Source organism: Pterocles gutturalis, unplaced genomic scaffold (assembly GCF_000699245.1).
Source record: "Pterocles gutturalis isolate BGI_N339 unplaced genomic scaffold, ASM69924v1 scaffold13278, whole genome shotgun sequence".
Taxonomy (NCBI): Eukaryota; Metazoa; Chordata; class Aves; order Pterocliformes; family Pteroclidae; genus Pterocles; species Pterocles gutturalis.
In genome coordinates this window covers 181,898-208,934 of record NW_010120737.1, presented here as the reverse complement: position 1 = coordinate 208,934, position 27,037 = coordinate 181,898, and the positions used below count along the sequence as shown (strand labels likewise).

The 27,037-nt window shown below is 45.7% G+C and overlaps 1 protein-coding gene across 1 annotated transcript in view; it reads right to left on the bottom strand.

The window, feature by feature from the left end:
• Positions 1-4,309: 4,309 nt before the first annotated feature.
• Positions 4,310-27,037, bottom strand: part of HDAC4 (histone deacetylase 4) — a gene marked incomplete at its 3' end in the record, with an annotated part of 179,911 nt that continues 157,183 nt past the window's right edge. Inside the window, exons 9-14 of the mRNA XM_010077006.1 lie at positions 26,304-26,420; positions 26,018-26,216; positions 22,285-22,499; positions 12,699-12,956; positions 10,826-11,012; positions 4,310-4,465 (exon numbers count right to left, since the gene is read on the bottom strand). Of these exons, the coding sequence (XP_010075308.1) occupies positions 4,310-4,465; positions 10,826-11,012; positions 12,699-12,956; positions 22,285-22,499; positions 26,018-26,216; positions 26,304-26,420 (1,132 nt within the window). The remainder of the gene's footprint in view (positions 4,466-10,825; positions 11,013-12,698; positions 12,957-22,284; positions 22,500-26,017; positions 26,217-26,303; positions 26,421-27,037) is intronic.

Here is a 27,037-nt window from a genome sequence, read left to right as displayed (position 1 = left end):
TGTTTCCAGACCCATCACGACCTTGTACCCCAGTCTAGGGCTCAGCCTTCCATCCACGCTCCCGAATTGAGCAGTTCTTCACTTTCTAAGAGCACTCAAGTCACGATACTTTTATCTTTGAGGCTCCGCGTTGCCTGTTGAGCTTGCTCACTCCATGCTACCTCCCCGCTCTTGTCTAACCTCCCTCCTGGCTCCTAAATCCCAGCTTTTTAGCTCAGGGGGTGGCTTCTCAACCCCGATAAACTAGTTGGCACTTCACCCTGTTTCCTTTACGCCTCCTTCCGCATGAAACCTGACCTTCATCGCACCACCACACCTCTCCCCTCCCACCGCTTTATACACACCTTTCTGCACTCTTCACCCATTTCCTTGGAGCAGCTTTTCCTTTGCATTTTGAACAAGAACAACCCCCCTCCCCCAGTCTCTTAGGTTGCATTTTATTCACCCTTTCACCCCATGATGTTTCAACAAGAGAGGATATGAATCTTGAATGACTGTGAGCCAGATCTTGTCCCAACTGCAACCCCCAAAAAGCTCCCAAAAGCCCCAAAACCAGCTCTAAAGCTTCTCTCCAGAGCCTGACTTCCCATGCACCACCACCACCTCCCGCACGCCCTCGGTGCTTTGTGATGGGAAACCCTGGGCACAGAGCGGCTCTCTGGAGGCTTCGCCACCCGGACATCTGCCCGATGCCGTGCCAGGAGCGCCGCGGACAGGGCTCTGCTCTGACAGATGGCCCAGCCCTGGCTTGGGTTTTTCATGTCAGCCCTCCACAGCTGCAATTAAGCTTGAGCTAGCAGTCCTCACGCTCGAAACCACGCAGGATTGCTGCCAAGACGTGCTTGGAGACGGACCCTGGTTGAGGAACGCGTTCTTCCCCATCCTGGTTGAGCAGCCCAGGGATTTGATTACCTCTGAAACACACAGCAAAACCTATTGATTTCCTCACGCTCTTGCTGAAGGCTGAGAGGATTACTCCATACCGTGATTGTGGGTTTGCACTGGGGGGGTAGAGTCTTTTATTGAGATTGCCTCAATTACTATAATTGTTGCTTTTCAATTCTGAACGCACACCGGAGTAATTGCCGTGTTTTATACAGCTAACTTAATTAAACGAGCACTAATCTAAACCGCAGCTGTTGTTACGTTTGGACAACTGCTTCTACTCCAAAGGGTCATCTCTACACTTGCACGACCCTGCCAGACTCTTACCTAGCGCACTGCAAATCTGGCGCACATTTTCCCCTCCGCTGGACGCAAACCCATTTTTGTACAACTTTTGCAAATACCTATCTGTTTCGCTGCTGAAAAATGAGAGGCAGGGAAAGAAGTGAAGTCGTTTTTTCTGTTCTAAAAATATTCGTGCCCCTTCTGGATCACTTCTCTCGCCTCCGAGAGAAATGGGAAGAACTCAGCACTTGGCAGGTTGTCTAGGAGCCTCTCGGCTGCCTGATGAAAACAGGTTTTCACTTAGTTAATTTCTAAAATTTCAAAGCAAGTGTTTGCATGCATGATAAAAATATTTATCTGCGAGTCCTTTTCTGGCTTGGGGCATGTGTGCAACAGAAACACCAAAAGAACATTTCCAGGAGACAGACACCAAGAATTATTTGCGCTTGCATGAGAAAGCAGAGCTGGGAATTCTTTTCAGCGTGCAGTCCTGGGGGGAAACGAGAGCTGTTAAACTCCTTCTGGAAGAGGACAGGGATCCATTAGAGTCTGGTCTGATCCCACACAGCGTGCAGGGGGATTATTTACCACGCAGGTTGCTGTATTTTTAATCTGTGTCGAGCAACTACTTGCAACCAACAGAATCAAACTATATCCACACCCGGACCACAGCAAAGGCTGTTAAGGAAGGAACAGGAAATATGAGGATAAGGAAATGTCAGAGTTCAAACTGTCCTTTTACAAACAGGAGTTGTGTGAAACAGATTAAACTACATAATCACAAACACTTTTCACATCAGGCCCTTGGGCTTACTGAACTGGCTTATAACATCTGAGACGCAGGACAACAGACCTGCAAAAGTGAAGATAAGAATGAGTGTGCACAGATGTGTCCATCAGCAAGAGCAGCTACAAAAAAAGAAAAACCAACGTGGAATAAAACAGGAGCTCAGCAAAAAACCAAAGCATACAGCCTGGCAAATCTCTGAGTGCAATGATCCAAGTGTTGCTGCTGACTCGCTGCAGACCTAGTACTAATTCTGAAAATATTCACCTCTTTCCGAGTGCTTGTAGGGCTGCAATGCAGATGGAGCAGTTATAATCCATAAAAAACCAGAGATCCAGAACAGGCTGCATGGGTCGTAAGCGTCACCACCCTCAAACAAAGAGCTCTGCAGAAGTTTCATACATCACGCACACTGCTGTGGGTGGGAATAGAGGGCACAGCCCATGCTGTCCTGCACGGAGCTTTGGCACAGGCAATAGGGATTTGAAAAAAATAAGATTATTACTAAAAGTAATCATAATTATTAAGCCAGACTCCAAAATTCCTTCTGAATCCATCCTATCCTGGAATATGTCCCGCAGAATGAAGGTTGCTACATGTTAAGTGTAAAGCATTCCTGTCCACGCAGTAAGGAGACAAGTCCGTTGTTCTCTTCTCCAGGCTGCACACCCCCAACTCTCTCAGCCTGTCCTCACACGGGAGCTGCTCCAGCCTCGGCCCATCTCCGTGGCTCCTCTGGCCCCGCTCCAGCAGCTCCGTGTCTGTCCTGTGCTGAGGACCCCAGAGCTGGGTGCAGCACTGCAGGGGGGTCTGATGAGAGCGGAGCAGACGGGGACAATCCCTTCTGTTGACCTGCTGCTTACGCTGCTGGTGATGCCCCGGGAACACGGTTGGGTTCTGGGCTGCCAGCGCACATTGCTGGCTCATGTTGAGCTTCTCATCAACAAATTTACTGAAGGAAGGCTATTTATACTGCTCTCCACTTTGCTCACTGATAGACAGGTTCCAACTAAGGAGCTTCAGAAAGACTCTGAAGGGCAGGGAAGTGACCAAGTGGCTTTGCAAGGTGGAAAAGAGTTACATTGCTCAAGGACTGCGGAAAGTGAACAAGCGGCTCCAGAAAAATCCCTCTCCAGGACAAAAGAGTAAAGTGTGGAGGTAGGAAGGTGATGGAGAAACAGGTTGTGCTAGGCAAGGCCATGAGACAAGTTAAAATAAAGAACGACTATTTAATGCAGTTAATGCACTGTTTCACTCCTGCTTCTAAGCAGAGGAGCTGAACCGTGGGGTACTAGGGGTCTGCTCCCCTCCCTCCCCCCCAGTAATAATCCCAAAATTCAATTAAATGGGTCTTTGTAGACAGAAACAGCTTTGAAGTTCTTCTTTGCTATCTTCAGGGATAAATAAGGGTACGACGGGGAGCTTTAGCCAACAGCAATGCTGCCACCACGTGGATGTCTGTTCTGATTGCTCAGAAAGTATTTCCAGCCAGATGCTGACATCCATATACTGTGTGATTCAGTCCCCTCAGATGCTCAAAGAACCAATGAACACAAGCTACCATTTATTTATAATCACTGCAATAATTATTAATCACCATTATTAATCATGACTCTTTTTATTTCATTATCTAAGCTTTTAGCTTAGTTTGCCTTGTTCTTATAACAGATATGTCCAATGCAATTAATTTAAACTCTTGTGATGGAAAAGCGCTTAGTTATGTCCCCCTACTCTCATTCCTTTTACAGTATCTTCACTATAGGTTGCCCATTACCTATCAAAGAGTATTACAAAAGTTATTAAACCACAGAAGTACAAACTTGTTGCTCCACAGCTTTTGTCGTTACGATCGGAGCGATAACAAATAATGTGGCTACTTCATGTTTTGCTCTTATCTTTGGATGCTTGAAAATCCAACACTTGGTGGAGACTTCCAGTGTATAGGGAATAGGACTGAAAATTACAGAAGCAGCTTCACTGCAACATCAGGCAAGAGCATTCTCCAATGATTCATGAAAATTCTAACAGTCGTCATAATGCAATGAAATCAGATCGCTAGCAAAGTACTCCTGGACACACAGGCAAGCAGAAGCAGTCATCCAGGAATGGATTAAATTTAGGCTACGTACGGCAAAACATCGCCAACAGCTGGAGCTATAAAAATCTAAATCCAGAATACAGCATAAAGTTTGCACATCCAGGTAGCAACCAGCAGCCTGGGCTGCAGGGTCGGTACCTATGCTATCATCTGGATGAGAAATCAGCCTCCAAAAATGCTCATAACCCAGCAGCCCCATCAGCCAGACAAAGCCAAATCCTCCCTTTCCCCCCAGGCCCACCACCTCATCTCACCCTTCGTTGGGATTTTTATTACCTCACACTTGCCACGAAGACCCGTCTCCTGGAGCCGGGACCAGATGCTCTGGATCCTCCCCGCGTGCTCTGGGTGGCTGTTGGTGTTTCCACAGGTACACTGGTGTTTCAGCATCAAGGTGTCATATACAAGGCCTGCAGCAGAGGTTATAAAATTTCTCTCAGTTAAAAAAAAAAAAAATTAAATTTTACCAGATATATGAAAACTCCCCCCCCCCTTTTTTTTTTTTTTTTTTTTTTTTTTTTTACTACTGCACTTTATATTCAACTGCACAGTTCTAGACAAAGACTGTGTGTTTTACCAGGAGCCCTAAAGAAATGAAAATCCCAGACGTTGCTTTGAGACAGCACCAAACCCGTCACAATCCATTCCTCTGGAAATCCTCAACGGATCCAGAAAAGAAATTAGTCACCACCATCTCTGCAGGCTGAAGTTGTGAGAGTGCCAGAAGGAGGTGACAAGGGAAAGCATCAGTACAAGCCCAGAGGTGCCGGTGTAGCAACATGATCGAGGAGGGGAGCGGCTTGCAGCTTTTCCACCGGGTACTTTTATAATTGCTGCTAAAATGACTCTAGGGCTTGGGATTAAAAATCAGAAGGAATATGACATTAGCAGGCACTACGGTTCATAAAATATCTTGTGCTGAAGTCTTTGCATCAACATTATTTGACAACATGCTAATTAAGGCTATTAACACGCGCTTGGGCATAATTATTCGGCAGGATATGTAGGTATTTAGCAGTGTTGTTTCATGTGAATGTAGGAGTCAGGCAGCTAAATCCCCTTGCATTACCAAGTATTTATGGCATGACAACAGCGTAGGAGACTGATTCATGCTCCAGAGTGCCTGGGTACGTTTTTGGAAGGGGAGTTATGATTTCCTAGCCAATGTTCCACTGGAGGAAAACTGCAGGTCCTCCGCAGCTATGCACTCCTGGTGACAAAAGACCTTTTTTTTTTTTTTTTTCCACTCAAGCAAAAGAGACACAGTCAAATGTTTAAATCTACCCTTCCCCTCAGCCAGAAGCTTCAGAAAACAGAACAAAAGCAGTTGTGGCTTTTTTTTTTCTTTCCCAAGGAGTAACGTTCCTTGCAAGACACATCTGTCTGAAAGCACGGTATAAAGTTGCAAATCAAAGGTTTTGACGAGAATCCAAAGCCTTTGAATCAGCAGCGAAGGCAGGAGCTATTCCCAGATTCCCGATGTTAAAGAGTCTGACATCGTTCCTCCGAAATCCCAGGCGAGAACACCTATGGTGTGGCGTGAATGCAGCTGCAGGAGCTTCCCGGAGCTGGCTTTCATGTCACCAGTTCCATGTACCGATAGCACCATCTGCAACTGCACACAGTTCAAAGGGGTTGTAAGAACCCGGGCTCTGAGTAGGTACGTGCCCATGTAGCCTGGAGCTGAGCTCTGAGCCGCTGCACGTCCCCCAGCTTGGCTCCAGCTCCAATCGCACCTTTGGATTGAGCGGAGGCGTGTTCTGCCACTGAAAAATCTGGCTTTTCCCTCTGAGGCAAAGCCTGGCACCGTCACTTCCAAGCCTCAGGGAAGGTATCTGGCAGTTCCTCTCTTTGCTGTAGGTGAGCACAAAGAAAAAAAAAAAAAAAAACCAAAAACCAAAGAAAACCCAACAAAACCCAGACCGCATTCAGTTCTAGGAAGAGAACAGAGCACCAGTTAATTGACTGCCTTTGGGTTAGCCAAAGTTCAGTTAAGTAAGATTCTGCTGCACAGCTCTGTAGAGGTCTCCCGTGTTTGATTCATGGCAACGAAGTTCATTGGGAGCTGCTGGGCAAGGCTAAGGGCTGTAAGTGCCAGCGGAGGAGACGCTGCAGCCCAATGATAAGGTTGGCTGGCCATGAGAACTCCCCAAGCTGAGTTCAGTCAAAGTAGCGCAAGGTCTGGTTAACCTCACCTCAGGTTCATTTATTTTTGAAGGAAACTCATCTTTGGAAGACATCATGCATTTTGACAAAGTATTTGTTATCCAAAAGAACCCCATGGAGATGTCCTCCTAGACCGTATGGGACTGCACTACGTTTGGCTAAATCGTTGATGTTAAACAAAGCAAAGCGGTTTTGTCTTTTCCAACTTCCACACACATCTACAGGGACTACAAATAGGCTTAAAGCCAAAAGGTGGATGTGTTATGGATTCAACATATAGACAGTCAACAACTAGCCTTAAAGAAAAAAGAAGTAGAAGCAGCAGGTCATTCATCAGCAAGCTGCTGAGTTGTCCAGGGGCAATCCTGGCCCCCTTCAGCCCCTGGGCACTCTGCTGTTGGCACTGACCTTAGAGAGCAAGGGCTAAAAGATGGTGCAATGGAGGTATTTTGGTGATGGCCCAAGAGAAGGGCAATGGGAAAGCATGGAGCACAGGCAAGAGAGCACAGCAGAGAATTCGCTAGTGGAAATGGGAAAAGTTTTCACTAAGCAGCTGCACCTCATTTGTAAAGGACACTCCAACCTGGAGATAAATCTGTGGCTAGTTCACGCTAGACCTTCATGAGTTTTTGGAAAAAAAAAAAATCAAGCATTTTCAAGCAGTGTATTTGAAGCAGCCTTTTCTTGCTTGCCTCCTGGATTCCCAGACGATGCTTAATGCTGTTGTCCTAACAAATCTTTTTGCTACCTGGGAGCTGGGCACAACCTGGCAGTGAATTACATCAGTTGCGCTGCAAAGTTGTAAAGGGTCTAAGACAGTTTAAATAGTCGATATGGAAATCTGTGTTGCAAGTTTCTTTTCAAAGTTTCTTTTAATTCCTGAAAAACTATCACAATGCAACTCTAGGTACATAGGTAAAGCAATGCCTGGCCAAAAGTCTCCGTTTTGATCTCCATTTTGTACCTGGGTAACCCTAGAGCCTGGTAGGGTAAAATCCAACATGGATCAAACCAGAGATAAATGCAAATGACAAACCATCTTTCTGCATTGACCTGACATTCTTCCATCCCTCCCTTGTCTTCCTGCAGCACAGCAGACCTGCCAGGTATCTCCCAGGTTTCTTGGAAGATGTTTGGTGTCAGCTCAGAAGCAGGCAGCGGTATTTATCAGCTCAGAGAACTGCACCGACGAGAGCAAACACAGGCAGCCGTGGGCGAGATCCCCGGCCACACGAGCCAGCCTCACCCGCAAGTGTCGGCAAGCTGCGCTGCATTTAAATTCCACGCGTACATCCACGACGGGGTTTGGTAACCGAGCCTATTGAATGTGGGCAGACGAAGCGGTGAAAGAAAAGGTTTTCAGAAGTAGTAGGACGCCTACTCATCCCTATTTGTTAACAGGGACTGCAGTGGGGTTTGTCGAACTTGGTTGAACTATAAAGTTTCTCGTTTCCCAGTGATTCAATGGTAACAGTAGCGTCTCAATGAAGTTCTTCTTACTGTAATCACACGTCACTCAACACATCTCTTTTTTTTATATAAAATCAACCACTGGAAAGAAGGGAACAGTTCCAAGTTCCTTCCTGTGGTTGGGGGCACTCATGAAGACACACAAAGGAAAACTTGGCAATTTAAGCTCAAAATACAAAACTACATTGGCCATTACAAGTGAAATCAAGTGGCACTGGAAGCGATACTCTTTTTAAAGGTCAGCACTAAAGCATAACCAACTCGCTTTTCTTGGCAGAACAAACATGTGATTTGAGGTTCAGATAATTATGTTGCTCTGCACAGGAGAGAATAAATGCCTTCGTCAGAAATGAAAAATACTTTAATGCAGCACATCAGAATAATTTGTGGAACCATTTTTACAGGAGATGAGAGCCTGGATAATTTGAGCTATGCAAATAAACAGCCTAACCTGCAAAGTCGTAGTCAAGTGTGTAGAACAGGGTACGCAGGAGGATTCATTAAAGTCAAGGGGGCTACTTGTGCCTGCGAGGGCAAGTTCAAGGACTAGCTTGCTTTTAAGGAAGGAAAATTAAATATCATGCTTCGGGACATAAAAGTGATTGCTTGAAGAAGTCAGGAAGGGCACTGCTTTCGCTTTCATGTGGAGTAATGCCCCTCATGTTTGAGAGGTGTATTATGTTGTTTTGAAGTCTCAGGTATTGGTCACTGAGAGAGACAGGAAAATAAATTACACATAAACCCCCAAATTTCCAGCTGTCTGGTCCTAACTCTGTCCAGAGAAAGCATTAGCGCTTTCTATGTAATATCCCAAACATGAAAGTGATGAACGATTCCTTTGTCTGTTGGACAAAACCCAATCACTTCAGAGCCACGTTCGTGCCTAGAATGATGGCGGTTGGCTTTATTAGGGCCGGTGAACGAGGTTTGTTTATTCCAGCCCTCTTATCAAATGATCACAACATTTCAAATCTTCATTTCTGTGAAATCCAAAGCGCGTGATTGTGTTAGAATCGGTCTCCAAAGCCATCGCTTATCAAACAGATGGATTGTCTGCAGCCTGATGCACTTCGGCACTGCTTGCTTTGAAAAATACCCAAGACTTTAATTTCCTGCCTTTCAAAGAACAGTTCAATCCTAGTGATTAAGCTTTAGTATCCACCTCCAATAACACAATCTGCGACACACCGCGGACAACTTCAAGAAAACATTAGCAATCTAACTCGCACACGTGCTCAACAGCTGAAATATCTGCCTTGCCTCTCCGTGCTCGCATGCCCACAGATTCCTAGGCTCTTTTTTTTTTCCTGCCACTGTTAAGCAGATAGTGAAGGTTAATTAAACTAGTCCTTCACCTTTTATGCAAGGTGAAGGACTAGTTCTAGGATGAGTACAAAAGTCTCACCTTTTATGCTCTGCACCTTTATTAGTGCCAGTAGATGCCCAACGCCACTTTTTTTTTTTCACCCCCAAACCCTGCCTCCAAGGAAAATAAATTATAACACTGTAACAGGGTCTTTTCAAAGCAGCACAGTTCTCAAAATTTGCATTCTTACCATTGCTTGTAATTTAAAATGAAATTTAGAGGCACGTATCTGAGTCCAATGTATATCCTCTGGTAGGAAAAGTTACTCTATGTTCAAAGTCTTGCAAATGATTGACAGGGCAACTTAAATACCGGAGGAGGAGAAGGGAAGAAAGAGAAGGAATGAATAATCTCCTAAAGCAGGGCCAGGCTTCCTTGTTTTTACAGCACCAAGGTTTGGGTCTAAGTGTTTTAGATGCTCAAGTTTCATCTGGTTTGACCATGAGCCAGGGGACTACCCTTCTTTGCATCCTTGGCAAAAGTCAAAATCTACAATGATCTCGCTAGAAGTGGTTGCATTAGAAACAAGAGTTTTTCTGAAATTCAAGGTTTTAATAGTAACAAACAGAAAGAGACTTAGAGGGCTGATGTGCAAAAATGAGATACTGCTCGGACTTTTACAGAGCTAATCACACATGCTTCCCCACCCTGCAGCTAGCAGCTGAAGAACAAACTCTTATTTAACAGAGCACTATTACTACACCACCAGTGTCTGAAAATAAACCCGATTCACAGCGCTCACTCTCATGATGCAAAAAGTGTGGGTTAAATAAGAATAAACGGGGAAGTGAAAGAGAAACAAAATCATGAGTTGCTCTTATTTGGGCGTTCTGGACTTTTTTTCCCCTTCCTTTTCCCAGGGCACACATCACGTTGCAAAATGTTCATTCACAAAATAGAGCCTGACATTTGGGGAAGAAGGCGGACTTCAAAATAAGTCTGCCTAATCACCCAACATAGGACTTGAAAAGTTGCACATAAATTAACTTTCATCTGTTACTAAGGCTACTGAAGAGACAGAAAGGATTTTGGTGGAAAAAAAATTGGTTGTCAGGATTCAGGAAGAACAATTTTATTTTTTTTCCTTTAATCTTAGTGGGGAGATTAACACCTTCTTTGCACTTCTGGTCTTCACTAGACAGATGCAGAACCACACTCATCATTTTCCTTCGAGATGAAGACTGAACAGGTAAGAAAACACTCTTCAGTCTGTTCGGCTGTTCAAGCCAACTTGAAATCATCAACTCACCTCATTTTTCCTAACCTACGGGCACAGACTCCTGGGCAGAGATGGTTTTTTAGAAGGAGGGGTAGGCTGGCCCAGGGCCCGGAGCGGATAACTTATGGCATGAGACTGTGCAGGACCTGGAGAAGGTGCAGAAAATACAGCCAAGAGATTTGGCATGCTGTCCTTTTTCAATAACACTGCCTCTCTCTGCCTTGCGTCTAAATCAGCTTTGTCACAGCATATGACTCGTCCCCTTTTTTTTTTTCCGGAGATACATAATTAAAGTACTGTGCTTCTATTGATTTTTGCAGGTTATTTTCTGTCTGGACTGTCGGGTGTCTGTCCCTCTGGGGAAGGGACAAGCAGGACAGCAAGGTGTCAGACAACAGAATCTTCTCTTTGATGAAGTCAGGACGTTATGGAGTCCCCAAACACAGGTGAGATGCAGACCCCATCTAGATGGCTTTGCAGGGACAGGGCAGAAAAGCACAACACAAGGCAAAGCGGTAACCCGCAGTCTCCAGCGCCCCAAAACGTTACCTGTTGTGAACCTTGGCTTAGTGGGTGGCTCCTGGACGGACATTGGGAAGGTGGCCGAGGCAGGCGAGGACTGGGCACGGGAGAGAGGCCGATGTCCTCCGAAAGAGACAGGCATGCCGGCTGCCTCCAGCGACGCCTGGTAGTTTCTCAGCTGGTGGATACGTTGCTGCTCCAACAGAAGGGCTTGCTGCGGGGAAAAGAAGCAAGGAATTGCTGAAAGTCTGAGTGGTGCCTTCATAAAAGGGTTTTGAAGCTTCAAAGGCTTGGACTCCTTTCCCTGAGAAATAAATGTGCAGCAAATGAAGATGTGCACGTTTCTAGAGCAAAGTCAGGCAAGCACACCATGTCCAAACCACAGCCCTGGAGCTGGTGCATGCTGGCACGGTCATTAGCAGGAGCAGCCTCATCCTCCCCTTGGGTTTGGCCATGTCTCCCTTGCCCTGTGCACCTCCACTGCTGCAGGGGTGGCATTTATCAGTGTGATGCACCAGACCCAGGAACGAGTCCAGCTCAACCAGATCACAGGCAAGAGAGGGAGTTTCCAACTGCACTGGTTCTCAGTGCAGCCACACCATCAGCTGGCTCTTGGCTGGAAGGGATGGCTGGTCCAGCTTGCCCCTTTCCAACCACACCCTAACAACCTTCCCACTGCCTCTACTTATTCCTTCTCCTCTTTCAGGCAAAACAATTGAGAAGGATGTAATATTTTTAAGGCTACTCAGGCGTGACCATGCATTCAGGACTAGGGCTGGGGCAGCTGCACTTTCAGAGGAACAGTGTCACTGTGGTCCATCATTAGTAGCATGTTACATTTAATTTATTAATTTATTTCCTAAGGCAATGAGGCTCAGATGGGACTGTATAAATCAAACAACACTTTGTACAAGCACGGTTGGCAATGGCATTGATCCTTCAAGGCAACGCTGTTATGAAGATAACGCTGCTCAATAAAGAACCAAAAATGTAACCTCTGAGCAACAGCCAACGATGTCCGTGCGGGACACGCGAGTCAGCTCCGCAGTGCTGGCAAGACGGCAGTGAGCAGAGAGATACAAATGACTCCACGGAGCAACCAACTTGCACCTGATAAACAGACATCGCAACTGCAAACCCGACACAATCCCACTTTCCCTGGCCAAGGGCTGGGGATTTACTCTGAGCTATGGCAATCTGCTCTCGGCAGCTGATCCCGCACGGGGGTTACGTACGGCCGTAGGTACAGGCAGATCCTGGGTGTTAAGGGCTGCAAAGACGAGCAGAGCACTGATGCCTTCAGAGAACTGCAACTTTCTTGCCTTCTTTACTGCTACCGCAACAGGCGGCTTTTGGGAGACTGCCACGTAATTGGAAAGATTACGTGATGCTGTGCTGTTATTGGATTTATTACTCGCAATCCACAAGTCTCTGGTGTTTACCCTCCAAAGTCAGCACAGCTGCAGTCTCTGAGATCTCCAGTTCTGAAGAAGGAATCCCTTCCAATGAACCTCATCCCTCACTCCCTTATCCAGCCCTTCTCTGCGGCAGACAATTTGTTTTAAAGCATAAAATCCTCTGCTACTATTTAGTGCTCAAAAACATGAAGACATGCTTTGTCTTCCCAAAGAAACAAACAGAAAGTGGTTTGGTGGCTGCAAACACATTGACTGTGTCTTGTGTGGGTGATCCAGATTATCCTCCCCGGGACTTCTGAGTTGGCGCGGTGACTCCAGGGAAGGACGGCACTGATTTAATCTGCAGGTTTCTCCGCACAGCAAATCCTCAAGAGCTGGTTCCCCCTAGCTTCTCCCCCTTAGACCAGTATAAAGTGACTACCAAGAACCTAGCAAACTTCTATAAGGAACCAAGTCCCAAAATTGGCATTTTGGACTCTCACCTGACGGAAGAGCAGCTCCTGCTCCGCCTGTCTCTGCCCAGACTCCAGCTCCTGCTGCGGCTCTGCTTCCTCCTCGTCGCTCTCGATGGGTTCTTGCTTCACTTGCACCACGTTGGCCAGCCCCGGGGCCTCCTTTTGGCTTGTGACTCTGTCGCCGTATGGCTCTTCCAAAAGGGCTTGGTGTTCCCGTAGCTCTTCTTCGGTCTCCTCGGGGTGGCTTTCATGCTGGCGAGCTGGTTCGTTGGGTTTTGATATAATCTGAAAACATCCCAGAGGTTAATCGATAAACCAAATGTAACTCATCCCAGGTAAAGTTCACTCTGTTCTCCTCAAAGGACCCAGCTTCATGAAAAGAGTGATTGTGAATTAAAGCTTTTATCTTATAGACTAGGTCCAAAAGAACCACTCAAGGGAAAGGTCAGGGCAACCTTGGCATTAAGTGCTCTGAAATCCTGTGCCCCAAGTAATGATGGTCCCTTCATTTTCCACTCGATATTCCCTCTGAAGAAGTAAGAGCCTCTTGAGCCTACGCACCTAGGGATGCTACTCCATTCGCAAACCTACCGAGGAGAAGCGTAACAGCCATCGCTACGGTTGGCAATTAAATTCTTAAAAAGGTAAGAGAGACACAAACCCTCTAAGAGGGTTTCTGCTGCCTTGTTTGCTCAGCTTCAGCTTGAACCACACCCAGAATTTTATCTGGAAAGTGAGAGGCTCTCATAAAGATTCCTCCAAAACTTGCACTCTTATGAAGTTAGTTAGGAGGAAATAGTGGATGCTCAACTTATAGCATCTGTACAGAAGCAAAGCACAATACGAGCATCATTCTGACCAGATCTTCCTAACCAGAGGTACTGAACCTCTCTGAAAGCGGCTGCTAAAACAAAGGCAACAATATAATTTTCACTATAATTCACACAGGCTCAGACTTTTTGAAAGTTCATCAGCGAGATAAAATTCACGGTTCTCCATCTCAGACTGCTTATGATTTTTATTTGGAAACAAAAAACCCCATACGTGAACTGTTTTTAAATCCAGCATAAGTACATAAACCAGTTTCCTTTCTTTAAAAGAGCTCAGGCGGTACCAGTTTCACAGGCTTATAAAGAAACTGCTGAACTCTGAAAGTTGTTAGGGCAGAGCTTTCAGAAGGATTAGGTCATTGGTATGAAAAGCAATATTGACTTTAAATCTAATAAAGCTAAATCAAAACACGGGTACTGAACACACGCAGGAAGAGTGACTACTCGTAAGGAACTTGCTCTTTGAAGAACAGTGGCTCTAAACTGAAACTGAGCCTTGGTCCCTCTGTGTAGGAAGAGAGGCTCTGCCATGTATCTGAAGCCAACCTCTACAGAGCAGATCGAGGCAGACAACAGTGACAGAAAGGATTAGCTGCCTGCAAGTATCACAGCAGGGACAGCAAGAGGTTGCTCAGAACTACAGCAGAAGATCTCAAACAACTGGGGCTCAAGGATTTTGAAAATGGAGTGTTGCAAGGACCGGGATGCCCAGCCATGGCTTGCCAGCACTTTGTGAATTACTGTTTTTAGGCTGTCTCAACTCCCCAGAGGAGCAGGACATGCAGAAGAACATTATCTTGCCCTCTGGGATTCCTGTGGCCCCCCAGTACAGATGGGGGTGCAGCCCATCCCTCTCAGTGACAAGAACCAATGTTTTAGAACAGATCAGCAACTTGCTGCTGTTGGTAAGAAGGTTTCGGGACCATCTTTGAGAGTCAACAGTTCCTTGGAAAAGATGGGATCCACCTGGAAATAATCAGAGAGGGAGCGGGTCCTCAACAACAGCCAAGGAAGCTGGGGAGCACGCAGGCAGGTCAAGGGGCTGGGGTGGTGGGAGCAGAGAGGACACGGCAGTCCACTAAACAGAGCTGAAGGGGCATCCCTTCGAGCACAGGCATGTGAAGAAGGAGGTGCCGGCAGAACAGGCTGATGGGGAAGGTCTCAAGGCTGTCCTGGGGAATCGGTACGCTTGGGTGTCCCTCTGAAATGCCTCTAGAGCCATGGCTGCAGCACTGGGACCAAACAGGAGGATGAGAAGTCAGTGTGCAGTCACTGGGCTATTGACCTCCCTGGGATCATGGAGACACGGTGGGATCACCCGCATGACTGTGATGGAGGGATACAGGCTTTTCAGGAAGGACAGTCCCGGAAGGTGAGGAGGGGAAGTTGCCCCTTCTGGGAGGGATTGGAGCTCTGTACCCTGGGGTGGATCTGGAGTCAGGCAAGAGCTTAAACGTCAACTGGACAGATCAAGATGAGCGTTCTTGTAAGGAGGTAGACTGCTGTAGACCTCCTTATCAGGTAGAAGTAGGTGAGGCCTTTTTCAGACACCTCACTTTCACAGGTCCTGGTCTTCATGGGGGACTTCAGCCACCCTGCTATCTGCTGGCAGGACAAGACAGCAGGGCTCAAGGGATCTAGGAGATGTGAATGCATTGATGATGAATTCCCGACACAGGTGATCAAGATGCCAACAAGGAAGGTGCTCTCCTGGATCTGACACTTAAAAACAAGGGAGGACTACCTGCAGATGTGGAAGTCACAGAGACAGCATTGGCTGGTGGCCATGAGATGCTGAAGATCTGAAGAGGAGGAAACAGGGCAAAAAGCAGGACCACAGCCCTGGATTTCAGGAGAGCAGACTTTGGCCTCTTCAAGGATCTGCTTGAAAGAGTCCCACGGGTTACAGCCCTGGAGATCACAGGGTTCCAGGAGATCTGGATGATACTGAAGGACTCTACAAGCTCAAGAAATATCCACCCCAACAAGAAATCAAGCACAGGCTGCAGAAGGTCTGCATGGATGAGCAAGGAGCTCCTAAGTGAACTCAAGATATAAATAGGCGATGTACAAGAGCTGGAAGCAGGACAGGTGACCCAAGAGGAGCAGAGAGTTGCTACAAGAGATCTTGTACATATGGTGTTAAGAAAGCCAAAGCCAACATGGAATTGAATCTCACAAGGGACGTGAAGGCCATCAAGAAAGAAAAGAGGAAGACTAGGGAAATCATGGGCAAACTGCTGACCCGGGGAAGGGATCTGGTGACAAATGACATGGAAAATGCCACGGCACTTAATAACTTCTTTACTAGTAAGATGGTCCTTTAGGAATCCCAGGCCCCTGAGACCAGGGGGAAAGTCTGGAGCAAGGAAGACTTACCTTTGGTGGAGGACCACCAGGTTTTAGGGAGCACTTAAAAAAACCCTGGACAAACATAAGTCCACGGGGCCTGATGGGTTGCACTCATGGGTGATGGGCTGAGAGGCAATGGGCACAAATTAAAACACATTAAATTCCTTCTGAACATAAGAAAGCATTTTTTACCATGAGGGCAGTCAAGCACTTGAACAGGTTTGCCCACAGAGGCTGTGGAATCTCCATCCTTGGAGATATTCATATGGTCTTGGGCAACCTGCTCTAGCTGACCCTGCTCGAGCAGGGACACTGGATTAAATGATCTCATGAGGTTCCTGCCAACCTAAAAGATCAAAACTTTTTGTGAGGTACCTCCCAGTTTCATTACTTGTAATATACATACCACGTTTAACCTAAGGATAGTTCTTCCATCAATTTTCTTTAAGCTCTCTTAGGCTGGATGGATATAATCTGTTTTAAAGATAATTAAATCACCATAAACCATCTTCTGCTACTTTTTTTTTTCCTGCTTGGATCGAAGGTCTCAAGCTTTGAACTTAATACCTTTTGAACTTATGAACTATGCAAGGTAATTGCTGGGAAAATAACTTCCAATGTCATTGTCAAATCTAATGGAAATGAGAAGCAGTGTAATTCCCTGAAAGTTTTAAATTGTTCCAACTCCATAAAAATGTAAGAATTAAATGAAAAACATAAAGAAGGTTAAAAGTCAAGTGGTAAACGACAAGGACATTTCAAACATTCAGTTTGCTCTCCTAATACAAAGTGAATCTCTTGGTATGTCATTTGTTCTAGCTGCTGCAACCCTTTTCTTCTTAAAGGACAAGTCTGCAAAGAAAGCATTTTGTTCTGAACGTATTCCATGTAATACACGTGTACGTGCATCCCAGGCCCATGAAACCTCCCTAAAAATCTTCCATTTTTGCAATTTCATGAACATGTGTTCGTGTAATAATTTCAGGTAAGAAAAGTGCAAGGGACTGAATATCAAGTTAAGATATCATTGAAACTGCTTACAAATATATCTGAAATAATAAACAACTGCACAACGTAACATAACTAACTTCTCCCTCCCTTAATTAGCTCTCTAGCTCCCTTTGCAATGAGGTTACTTCTCTATTTTCAAACACAGTCGCCTCTGGCTATCACTTACTGTCACCATAAAACACTGTAAAAGGCACTGCCTCTTTAGCCTCGGACAGCTAACGACTTCCATACAGAAGAAACTACACATCTCTAGTTAACAAGCATTTTTAAAAGACTCGATGCAGCTGGCAAGATTTCTTATCTACATCTTTGAAATACAAAGAACAAAGGAAAATACATCATAGCAACGTCAGGTCCCAATACAAGAAAAAACAAAGAATTCATCATTTTTCTGTGGAATGCTTCATATGGGGAAAAAAAAGCTGCATTTCTTTGCTAGTAAAATTTCAAGTCAGCTGCCATCTGGTTTGTCTACTAGATATGATATACCTACTTCTTCATGATCCCTTCTCTGTAGTGGTAAGGTGTTTGGACACCAAAGTCTTTGAAGACACTACTAAACAGGCTAGAAACGTCTGTTTACTCATCACAGCCTAACGAAGAATTCCCAACAGAAAAAATGCTTGGGAAGCTCCTAGAAGGATCTAACCAACGGACTTCTTTTGACAAGTGTCACAGGGACCCATCTGGCTCTAGAAGGTGGCTTCTCCTTGGGAAGCAGAAGCAGAGCCGAAGCACGTCGGTAGGACCACATAGCCAAGTCTCCTATCCGGACAGAGCAACTCTGATGAAGCTGTGCACCTCTGAATCTTTCTCCTAAGATGACAAGCAGTTGCAGAAGAAATTTCTGGTCCTGCACAATTAAAAGGACAAGACTTCTTCAACACTGAACACAGCAGAACACCTCAATTATTGAAGACTGACAGAGATGAAAACTGTGCATGACTTTGGGCAAACCGTGAGCTAGATCTGCTCTCCAGATCTCTTCCAGTTTAGGAGTCCAACACAAGACTCTCATCTCTGCTGGAGGGAATACCTCCATCATGCCCTTCAGAGTCACTGGACAGACCAGTGTGCATCAAAGGAGCTGGAAAAAAACCACACACCCCTTCAAAGCCTAGGAGAAATCATCACATTTCCATACAACTCATCCAGGGTTATCTACAGGCAGCTTAGAGATGATACTTGAGAGATACTATGAAAAGCTGCTCCAGCAGTCACTTGAGGCTAAACAGTTAACTCATTCCAAAAAAAGAAAAAAAAAAATCAGGAAATAGCAAAGTTAAATTCTAGGTTTTAATAAAAACGTATCCACCCAACACTGCTGCACCACAGACAAGTCGAGGCACCACAGTCTGGCATATATACGTTGCCGAATATATGTTACAGCTGGACCTCACTTTCCGGAGTGTGCTAAAAATGGGGTTTATTCAGAAAAACCATAATTTGACCACAGAAGCTCAGTGTTCATCTGCTTAACAGAACAATTCAGGGCTAAAAGGGAGATTATCTGTTCCAGTAAGGCTTTGGGAATTCTCCATCCAGGGGACTAATGCCAAGAACACTCAGCTTCACTACAGAAAGGTAAAAAGCTGAGTTTTCCGGCATAGGATTCACAGAAATCTCACTTGTGTATTTCTCTGTAGGAAGAGAATTGCTGTTTCAAGACCTATCATGCTGAAAATCTAACACTTTCAACTCAAAATTCCTGTAGTCTGCTCAGACAACAGCGTCCTGCTCTACCTGGTTTGCTGTCAGGACAAAAATACCCCCCCAAATGCCCATCTCCGAACGTCACAGAGAGCCATGAGCATATATTGGCTCCTCCCTCTCATATAGAAAAGACTAAAATTTGCATCTTAAAAGAGACTGAAGTCTGCAGAGAAATGGTAATTGCTGAAGATGAAACGATGTTGGGATTGCTGCGTGTATTTCTCATATGGCAAAACAAACCCCCCTCGCCCAGCAAAGCTCCTCCGACCATAGGGAAAAGCCATTCCCGAGGTTTGAACGTTGAAAGCGCAAAAAGGTGGGAAACATGAGCGCATGTCGTTGCCTGTGTCATTTCAGGTCAGGGCTCCTGGGCATTAATATATAGCTTTTATTTTCAGGACTGTTTCATATTTACTCTTTTAAGGCACATCCCTCATTCCGACCAAAGGTCGCACAAAGCTCAATTAACACAAAGTGATTCAACATCTCATCTAGAACTTATTGAATGTCTCAAACCCCAGTTCTCAAGAAAGCTGTTGACTGTGAAACCCCACTGGATGGGGGTTTCAACATGATACGGCTGATTTTAAGATTAGATGGTTTAGACGCGCGAGCGCACCTCTGCTGCCAGCAGCCCCGTCTCCCCGTCCTGCAAACGGCACAGAGCAGATGAGCATGCAGAGAGGAGAAATTCCCTGCGACAGCATCCAGCTGCCCGAGCCCTAAGGATCCGTTTTTCCTCCTTACATGTTTTCTGATTTCTGCAACAAATGCAGCAGCACGCCACCGGAGAGCAGCCTGGCGCTTACCCTTCTCTGCACTAAGTTCAGAGTCTTCTACAAGAGATACAACTTGATCAAAAACTGGATCAAAAAAGACAGGAAAAAAAGAAGGCAAGTGAGACTTGCACAGGAAACGTGACTACTCCCATCTCCTAGCTTGAGCGCTCAGGGTGGCAACTTCAATAACACTCTTGTCATTCACAGACGTCTCTCCTGTCCCCATTTTTTGGGGTCATTGTGTGGTTTTTGTTTTTCCCCTCCTTCAAGCAAATGGAAATGGCTCAAGCCATCCTCAATTTTCTGCCAACAGCAGTAGACCAGGGACTTCAGAAGCCGTGCTGGAAAGGACCGCACCCCGGGGAGCACGGGTCCCCTCCGGTCTCCCCAAGGAGCCCTGTCCTTCCCTTGGACCTGTCCCACCCCAGCCACCCCTCCGCACTCTCCGTCCCTCCCCAGCCACCCGCCCTGTCCTCATCTATCCAATTCCAAGGTCCTGGTCCAAAGCCCTACAGCTGAATCCCCTAGATGATTAGTCTCATTATTTTTAAATTGTGAACAAAACAACAACTTTTTCCTTAGCCGTCTTCTTGGAAACAAGCAAGACTTGTTTTGGCTGCAATCTTCTCAAAAATTTCATCTGATGTAGACACCTAACAGGGAAAGTACAGAGCCAAAATCTTAAAAGTTTGGAAAAAATCACAAGCAATTGAAAACAGCCTCGTATTATTTACAGGAAATCCAACACAACCTTAACAGACAGCCCTGTCAGTTCTGCTCATAATTAAAAGGCAGCCATTTATGACATTATTTTTAGTTGTGCCCTTACTCTCCTACACACAAGGGTCTTAAAATATCTGTGCGTCTGGGAAAAGTCTTTTTCCATGTCAGCACTTGGATGCTAGCCCACAGGATAAATTTGCCACACGCATACAGCACTAGTACCGCAACAGTTTTAACTCATTACTTCTATAAATCAAACGCAGGGAAATTGCCCCTGTGCAATCACTTGAATTTCACTCTCCCCCCGCCTGCCTCTGCTATGGATGCGATTGATCCCGGCTCTAACAAAGCTGAGATTCAGAGCGCTGCGGGAGGACTTGCCGGGCTCCGCTCGCACACGCTCTCCAGCTCCTGGGAGGTCCGAGCGAAAGTCTCAATGAGTTCAGCGGGTACGTCACGGCAAACTTTTTGGACGCTTACAAGCGTTGGCAACGGAAAAGCCTTAAAAACCTCAAACAAACAAACCAGCGGGCTGACATTTCTTTCCGAACAAAGAAACCCTACCTAGCGCCCCGCGTCCGACGATGCCGGTCACAAAGCGCGATTGGAGGGGGGTGAGGGAAATTTCTGTGGCAGCAGCCGCTCCCCATCGCCCCGGTGTGTGGGGCTGAACCCCGTCCAGGGCTGGCACACGCAGTGTGCGGTGGCAGCTCTCCAGAAGTACATGATTGACGTCAGTAACTTGTGTAATCATCCTGCCTTAGCTCCAGTCTATAAACAAACTTTTGGGGGGTCGTGCAGTGGGGGTTTTTGTGGGTTGGGGTTTTTTTTTTTTTTCTTTTTTTTTTGTGTGTGTGCGCTGGTTTTTTTGGGGTGGTTTTTTTTTTTTTTTTTTAAATCCAGCTCTTGGTAGGTTTTATTTTCTCATAGGACTGGAACAGTGAAAATATTTGGAGCAACCTACACCGTAAATTAGACTGCAGCTATCTGAAAGGCCCACCTATCATTGAACTTAGCCTGAAACCCACTACTCGATTTGCTTGGCTCTTAAAGCCACCATTGGAACTCCTTGGGAAAAGTCTTTAGAAAGCCTCAAAACAATACAAACTAGAGTCAGAAAAATATCACACTGATTATGATTGATTTCCCCCTTCCTTAACAGCCTTTTTATACTGTAAATCCAGCAACAGACTGTGCCTTCTGAAATCTTGCGAGAAAACCTCAGCTGGGGTAAAATGTCACACCTCCATCCGCTTGTCATCAGACCTGTTGCACTTAAAAAGCTGCACTTACCTTTCCCTGGGTTAAAACATCAAGTTAGATTTTGTCTTTTTTAATGCATACTCACGCAATCATCTCAAAGCAGCTTTGCTTCAGCTTCAGCTGTAATACTGGGATGCCCAAACACATTATTTTGGCTACACAGCAACTGCAAAATCTGTGCACTGATCAATGGTGCTCTGTAACATTCACGTGATGTTCTCCAAGTGATGGAGAGAAAGTGAGAAAATAAACAGAGCACTTGCTTGCTTCAAAGCAATTTTTGAATCGCGTCTAATTAATCTGCAAAACCACCTCTGCAGGATGCAGAGCAATGCTGGCCTCATTTTCAGGAGAAGGAACGGATAGGACACTGAAATGCTTTCCACAGGGCCACAGTTAAGGGAGTCTGGACCGGAGATGGGAACAGCTTTTCTCTTTCCAAAAGTAATTCCAGTGAAAAATGCTTCAGTAAATCTGAGTATCTTCACTTTCAATTATTTTCTGGTGTAGTCATGTCTGAAATCCCTCGCTTTTCATTTTCTTTCCTCAAATCCATATTACTGCTCCTTCTCCCTTTCAAACTGAATACACACATAGCAGGTATTTTCCCCATATTCCTTGACACCATTTTATGTTTTCTGCTACAAAACTGATAAAAAAATCCTGATGTGGATGAACAGCAAAAACGACAACTTCAAAAAGTATTACTGGAAAAGCCAGAAGTTTGAACTGTACCGCAACAGAAGTATCGATCCTCGCCTTGATGATGGATGCCTCCATCCTTGTATTTCTCAAAATTCAAGGATGAAGGTCAGCTGGTTACAGAGGTAGAGACCACATACAAGAAACTCTGAAATAGTGCTGGCTGAAGTTGGGATTGATGCCATATGGGGGGGGGGGGGGAAACCAAAACCAAAACAACTTTAAAAGCATCATGCCTACCTTGTTGATGTGCAGTTGCTGCTGTTGGAATTGCTGTTTGTGTTTCTCCAAGAACTGCTGGTGCTGCTGCTGGATCACTAACTGCTGGAGGGCCTGGGCATTCTGGGGCAGGGGAGCGGACTGCGTACGCCCCAGCGGGCGATGCTGCCGGAGTTTGTGGATTGAAGGGGAGACCCGTTCTCCACCAACCAGAGACTGTGCGTGGAGGGGCAGGCCTGAAAGATACCAGTCTGAAGATAATATGGAGGAAAAAACAGCAGAGAAGAAAAAAAAAGGAAGAAGAAAGGAAGGGAGAAAAGGGCTGTTGAGTAACGCTGATGGTGACAATGATATATAACGTTAAAACCAGCCACCTCGCCATTAACACCTGAAGCATCCTTAAAATAGAACAGATAATTAATGACCATGGGATGGAGTAACACTTTGCTTTCTTTGCAACCCTTTGTTTGCTTCTTTACTCAGACACCCTAGGGAAATGTTTCATTTCTTCAAATCAGCAATACCTTACAGACCCTTCCATTGCTCAGTGGGTGACGTAAGATCACAGTGGTAGTTTGGAGAAGCTCAAGTCTTACAGTTTGCCTTGGTAAAGGGAACGATCTTGGATTCATTTCTAGGAAAGCACCAACCCAAGCTGCCACCCCGCAGCATCCAGTAATTACAGCGGGTTCCCTGGATATGCTGAAGGATGATGGATGCTGATGAAGACGCTTCCCACTCTAGACCACGTAGGGAAGCACGTCTGCCCTTGGCTGTGCTATACCCCACCTTGGAGAAATGTCTAGGGATGAAACTTTCATGTGGTAAACCCCTGATAAGGTTCACGTTGGAAACAGGCACACCTTTGGAGCACTTCAGGAATACGCAAGCCATCAGGCTTTGTTATTTCTGTAAAAAGAAGGTAAGTTACAAGGCCAAGTTGACAAATAGCTAGCATTGCTTCCATCACTGTCCTGTGTATAGGTGCTGGTAAATTAATGAAAACACCAGGTTATTTTGGGATAACTTGCGTTACTCACACGCCTTTGGCAATTTAAGCGTCTCTGATGACTACCCTGTGAAATACCGATCGGAGCGCCGGTAAGGGCATGTCTTTAGGAAGTGTCTTGTCTTTTCAGCTGTTCTCGGGGTAAGACAGTTCTTGCTCTGCTCTCCAAAAACATACCGTCACATACTTCTTAGAAAGCTGGGACTTGAAGGCACACCCAACACAACACCAAACCAAAGGGTGGAGGAGCTAAGGATAAGCCTTTACATTTTTGCTCCTTACATCTCAGGACAGAAAGGCATCACTGGTGTAAACTGCCGTCTCCCTAACGTGGATAAGGCTGCATGGAAGTACTCTTTTGCTTTACCTCGTTGGATAAAACAAACGGAAGATTACGCAAGTGGTCAGTAACATTCAGAAATACTGCCCAGTTTGAGGGTCAGAGAAGTTGTATCTTCTCTCTTTCTTCAGTCTTTGGTTGAGAAGAGAGAGAAGCTGCCCAGAAGTCTGCAGCCAGCTGAATACAGCGATATAGAAACACCTGGGCACTTCTGTGCCAGGACATCACCTCCTTTTCCCACCCATCCACAGAGCTGCCCTACATGGAAGAACCTGACTCATTTAAAAGCCTCTCTTCTTGAGGAAAGATTTACTGAGTTTCTCCTACCCTTTGCTTTTCTGAAAAGAACCATGTAAAAGAGTATCTTATTTTATAAATGTATGTGTATACACACACACGTCTGTGTGTTCATGAATATATGAATAATTTGTAAAGATGTGGTTCATCTCCCTTCCAGCACAGTTCCTTCTCCCACAAGTTCAAATTAGGGACCCCATACAGTTTGCATAGGACACCTTGGAAGACTACCTTCCTCCAAAGGAATGACCAAGGCTCCCCGGTGAAGACTTGCCAGGGAGATGCCTTGTTCCTACTAAGAACACACACGCCAGTGTGAAGGATATTACCCAGAGTAACCTGTCCCAAGAGGAACAGCACACCTAAAGAATTCTGCTCTATTTTCCCAAACCCTCCCGTGTCTACCTTCCCGCACACAAAGAGCATGTCGTTGTGCTGGATCATTTTGCAGCCATCAGGAGACTATCTCCAGAGCTGAAGGCTAGCAGCAGAATACTAATAAACTCCACTTTGCTTCCAAGGAAGGCAGAAGCACTAACTGTAGTCTGGCAGCCAGTCCACTCAGGGCTTTTGAGACCATGTATTAACTCGCTCTCTTTCAGTTGCTGCATCTGGAACGCGTGTTTCTTCTTGTTGCTCTGCTGTATTGTGAATAGTTCTTCTAAGTGTTGGTATATAACATGTCGTATTCGCTTTGGAAACACCGCACGTAGCAGGTGGACTAGAAGGAATACACTCGGAAGCAAACACGGTGCACTGGAAACCGAAGGAAGCTTTGAGAGAGGTCAGATAGGAAACAGAGGAGCACTTCTGCCCATGTGTGCTTGAAAGCAAACTCCAGCTCAAACTGGGAAGGAAGTTTTGGTGATGGGGTAACAGGGGAAGTCTTCTCCTATGGCTCTTCACCAACAGACCTCAGACAAAGGGCAAGTGGTGAAGAGTCATGTCGTGACTCTGGGGAACCTCATCATGCCACAGCAACCACGGCAGAAGGAGGCAACAAAAAAGTCACGTAAAGGTTCAAGGAGCCTGTGCTTCAGCTTCCACATGCGTACGCGCTTATAAGCTTATCACAACCCCACGGGTATTCCTGGGATTTGAATGTAAAACTAGACACAAGCTGAACCAGAGAGCAGGGCTGTAATGCTTCAGTGATCGACATCTCTCGAGAATTTCCATTAGAAATAGAAGGAAAGAAATAAAAATCAACAGGTCTGTAACTTAACGCAGAACATCCGTCGTCCCAGCACTACACACGGTAAAACAGAAATGCATCCTACTGGGGATTGTTGCTTTGAATCAACCCTATTTATAGAAATATGCCTTCCCACAGGTACTTAATTCTGAAAATATGACACAGGGAGTGATTCAAAGCAATTAGCATACTGAAAATGTAACATACACAAACAAATACAATCTGTTTGAATGCAGTTGGTTTTGCCATGTTTTTTGCCATTTATAATAATGATGAAAAGGAAGTCTTTTAATCTGTGATTTTGCAAATGTGTGCCTTTCATAAATGGAATAGAAACCATCCGTGATAAACAGGAAGGGTAATCATGAGACATAACGTTTTCGTCATCACTTTAATCTGAAGTGGTTGGAACTCTTACAATATAGTTTTAAATTCTTACCTCCAAACTCATGCTTTACTTATGGAAGTAAATACTATTTATTTTCGTTTCGCCAAAATGACAAGGCAGCTTCCCCCTACCTCTAGATGAGGTGGGCAACCTCTGATTTTGCAAATGTTGCCACTACCCAGCGTACCAACGAACACATCCTAAAGGCTATATATTATAGCTACAGAATGTATCGATGATGCAGTTATCTCTTTTGTACAAGATAGAGACTTCAAAAAAACCCAAACAGAAGTCACTTGCTCTCTTTCCCCAGCTGGGACTGAGTTTTGTACATTATCTACTACTATCTTAGCTGTGGATGCCCCATCCCTGGAGGGGTTCAAGGCCAGGCTGGATGAGGCTTTGAGCAACCTGGGCTAGTGGGAGGTGTCCCTGCCCATGGCAGGGGGTGGGACTGGATGGGCTTTAAGGTCCCTTCCAACCCAAACCACTCTGTGATTCTACGATTCTACATGGGGCGCTCACCTGTGACTAAGGGAGTTTGTGCAGTTGGCTGTTCCAGTAAGACCATGTGTTGCAGGAGAGGGTTATGTGCGGTTCCCCCGTCTCTTTCCAACGTTGTAGTGCTCAAGTAGGGAGTGAGGTGAGTGCCAGGAAATAAAGAGATCCGCTGCTGTAAGGCTGGGATAGCAAGTCTCTCTGCATCCTGCTGTGCCGATCCTCCCTGCAGACACATAATTGATGACACAGAGGGTTACGGGATAAATCAGTGCAAGCAACAGCTCAAAGGCCACATCCCCCCGCCACTTACACTGGAAGGGCCAGTTGCGGGCAGTCCTAGCGTGATGTTGGGCAAAGAAGGAGATGTGTAGAGTGGCAGCTGCGTTACCGAGCCTTCGCGATTCACAAGTCTGTGAGCCAGGCTGGTCTGCAAACAAAATGAAGAACAGGGTCCTGGTGAGAGAGCATCCATGGACGGGCTCAAGGACTCAGTCCGCTTGCTGCGAGAACACATCAGAAATGTACAGAGCCGACACTGGGAACACCCAACGGGGGAGCTAAGCTGTGCTTCAGACCCAGCCTACATAGGCACAGACTAGGTGCACGCCCTGAACACCCCACGCAGTGGTGACGAGACCAGGATAACCAACAGTGGGGTGACAATGTTCTGCAAGGCCACCAACGCCGCTGCCCTACAGAGACACCTCCGACGGTTTATTTGATCCTTCCTGGAGACTGAAGACCATCCCTGCATCCTCACCGGTACTCTGCTTCTGCTCAGCCTTCATGCGGTGCCACTGCAAAAAGCTTTTGCAAAGAAGATTTACCAGCTTACCTGTCCTTCTCAAGTATTTGCCCTTTTAAAGCTAAAACAGATTACCTTAAAAAAAAAAAAAAAGGCATGACAATGGCTGTTCTCTTTAGCAAATCACAGCCAATTTATGCTATTTACTAGTGTGCTTTAGCTTAAATCAGACTTCACAATTTCATCAAAAAGCTGTAAGGTTGCATTTATGCAGCTATTGCCTGATTTTTCAGGGTGAA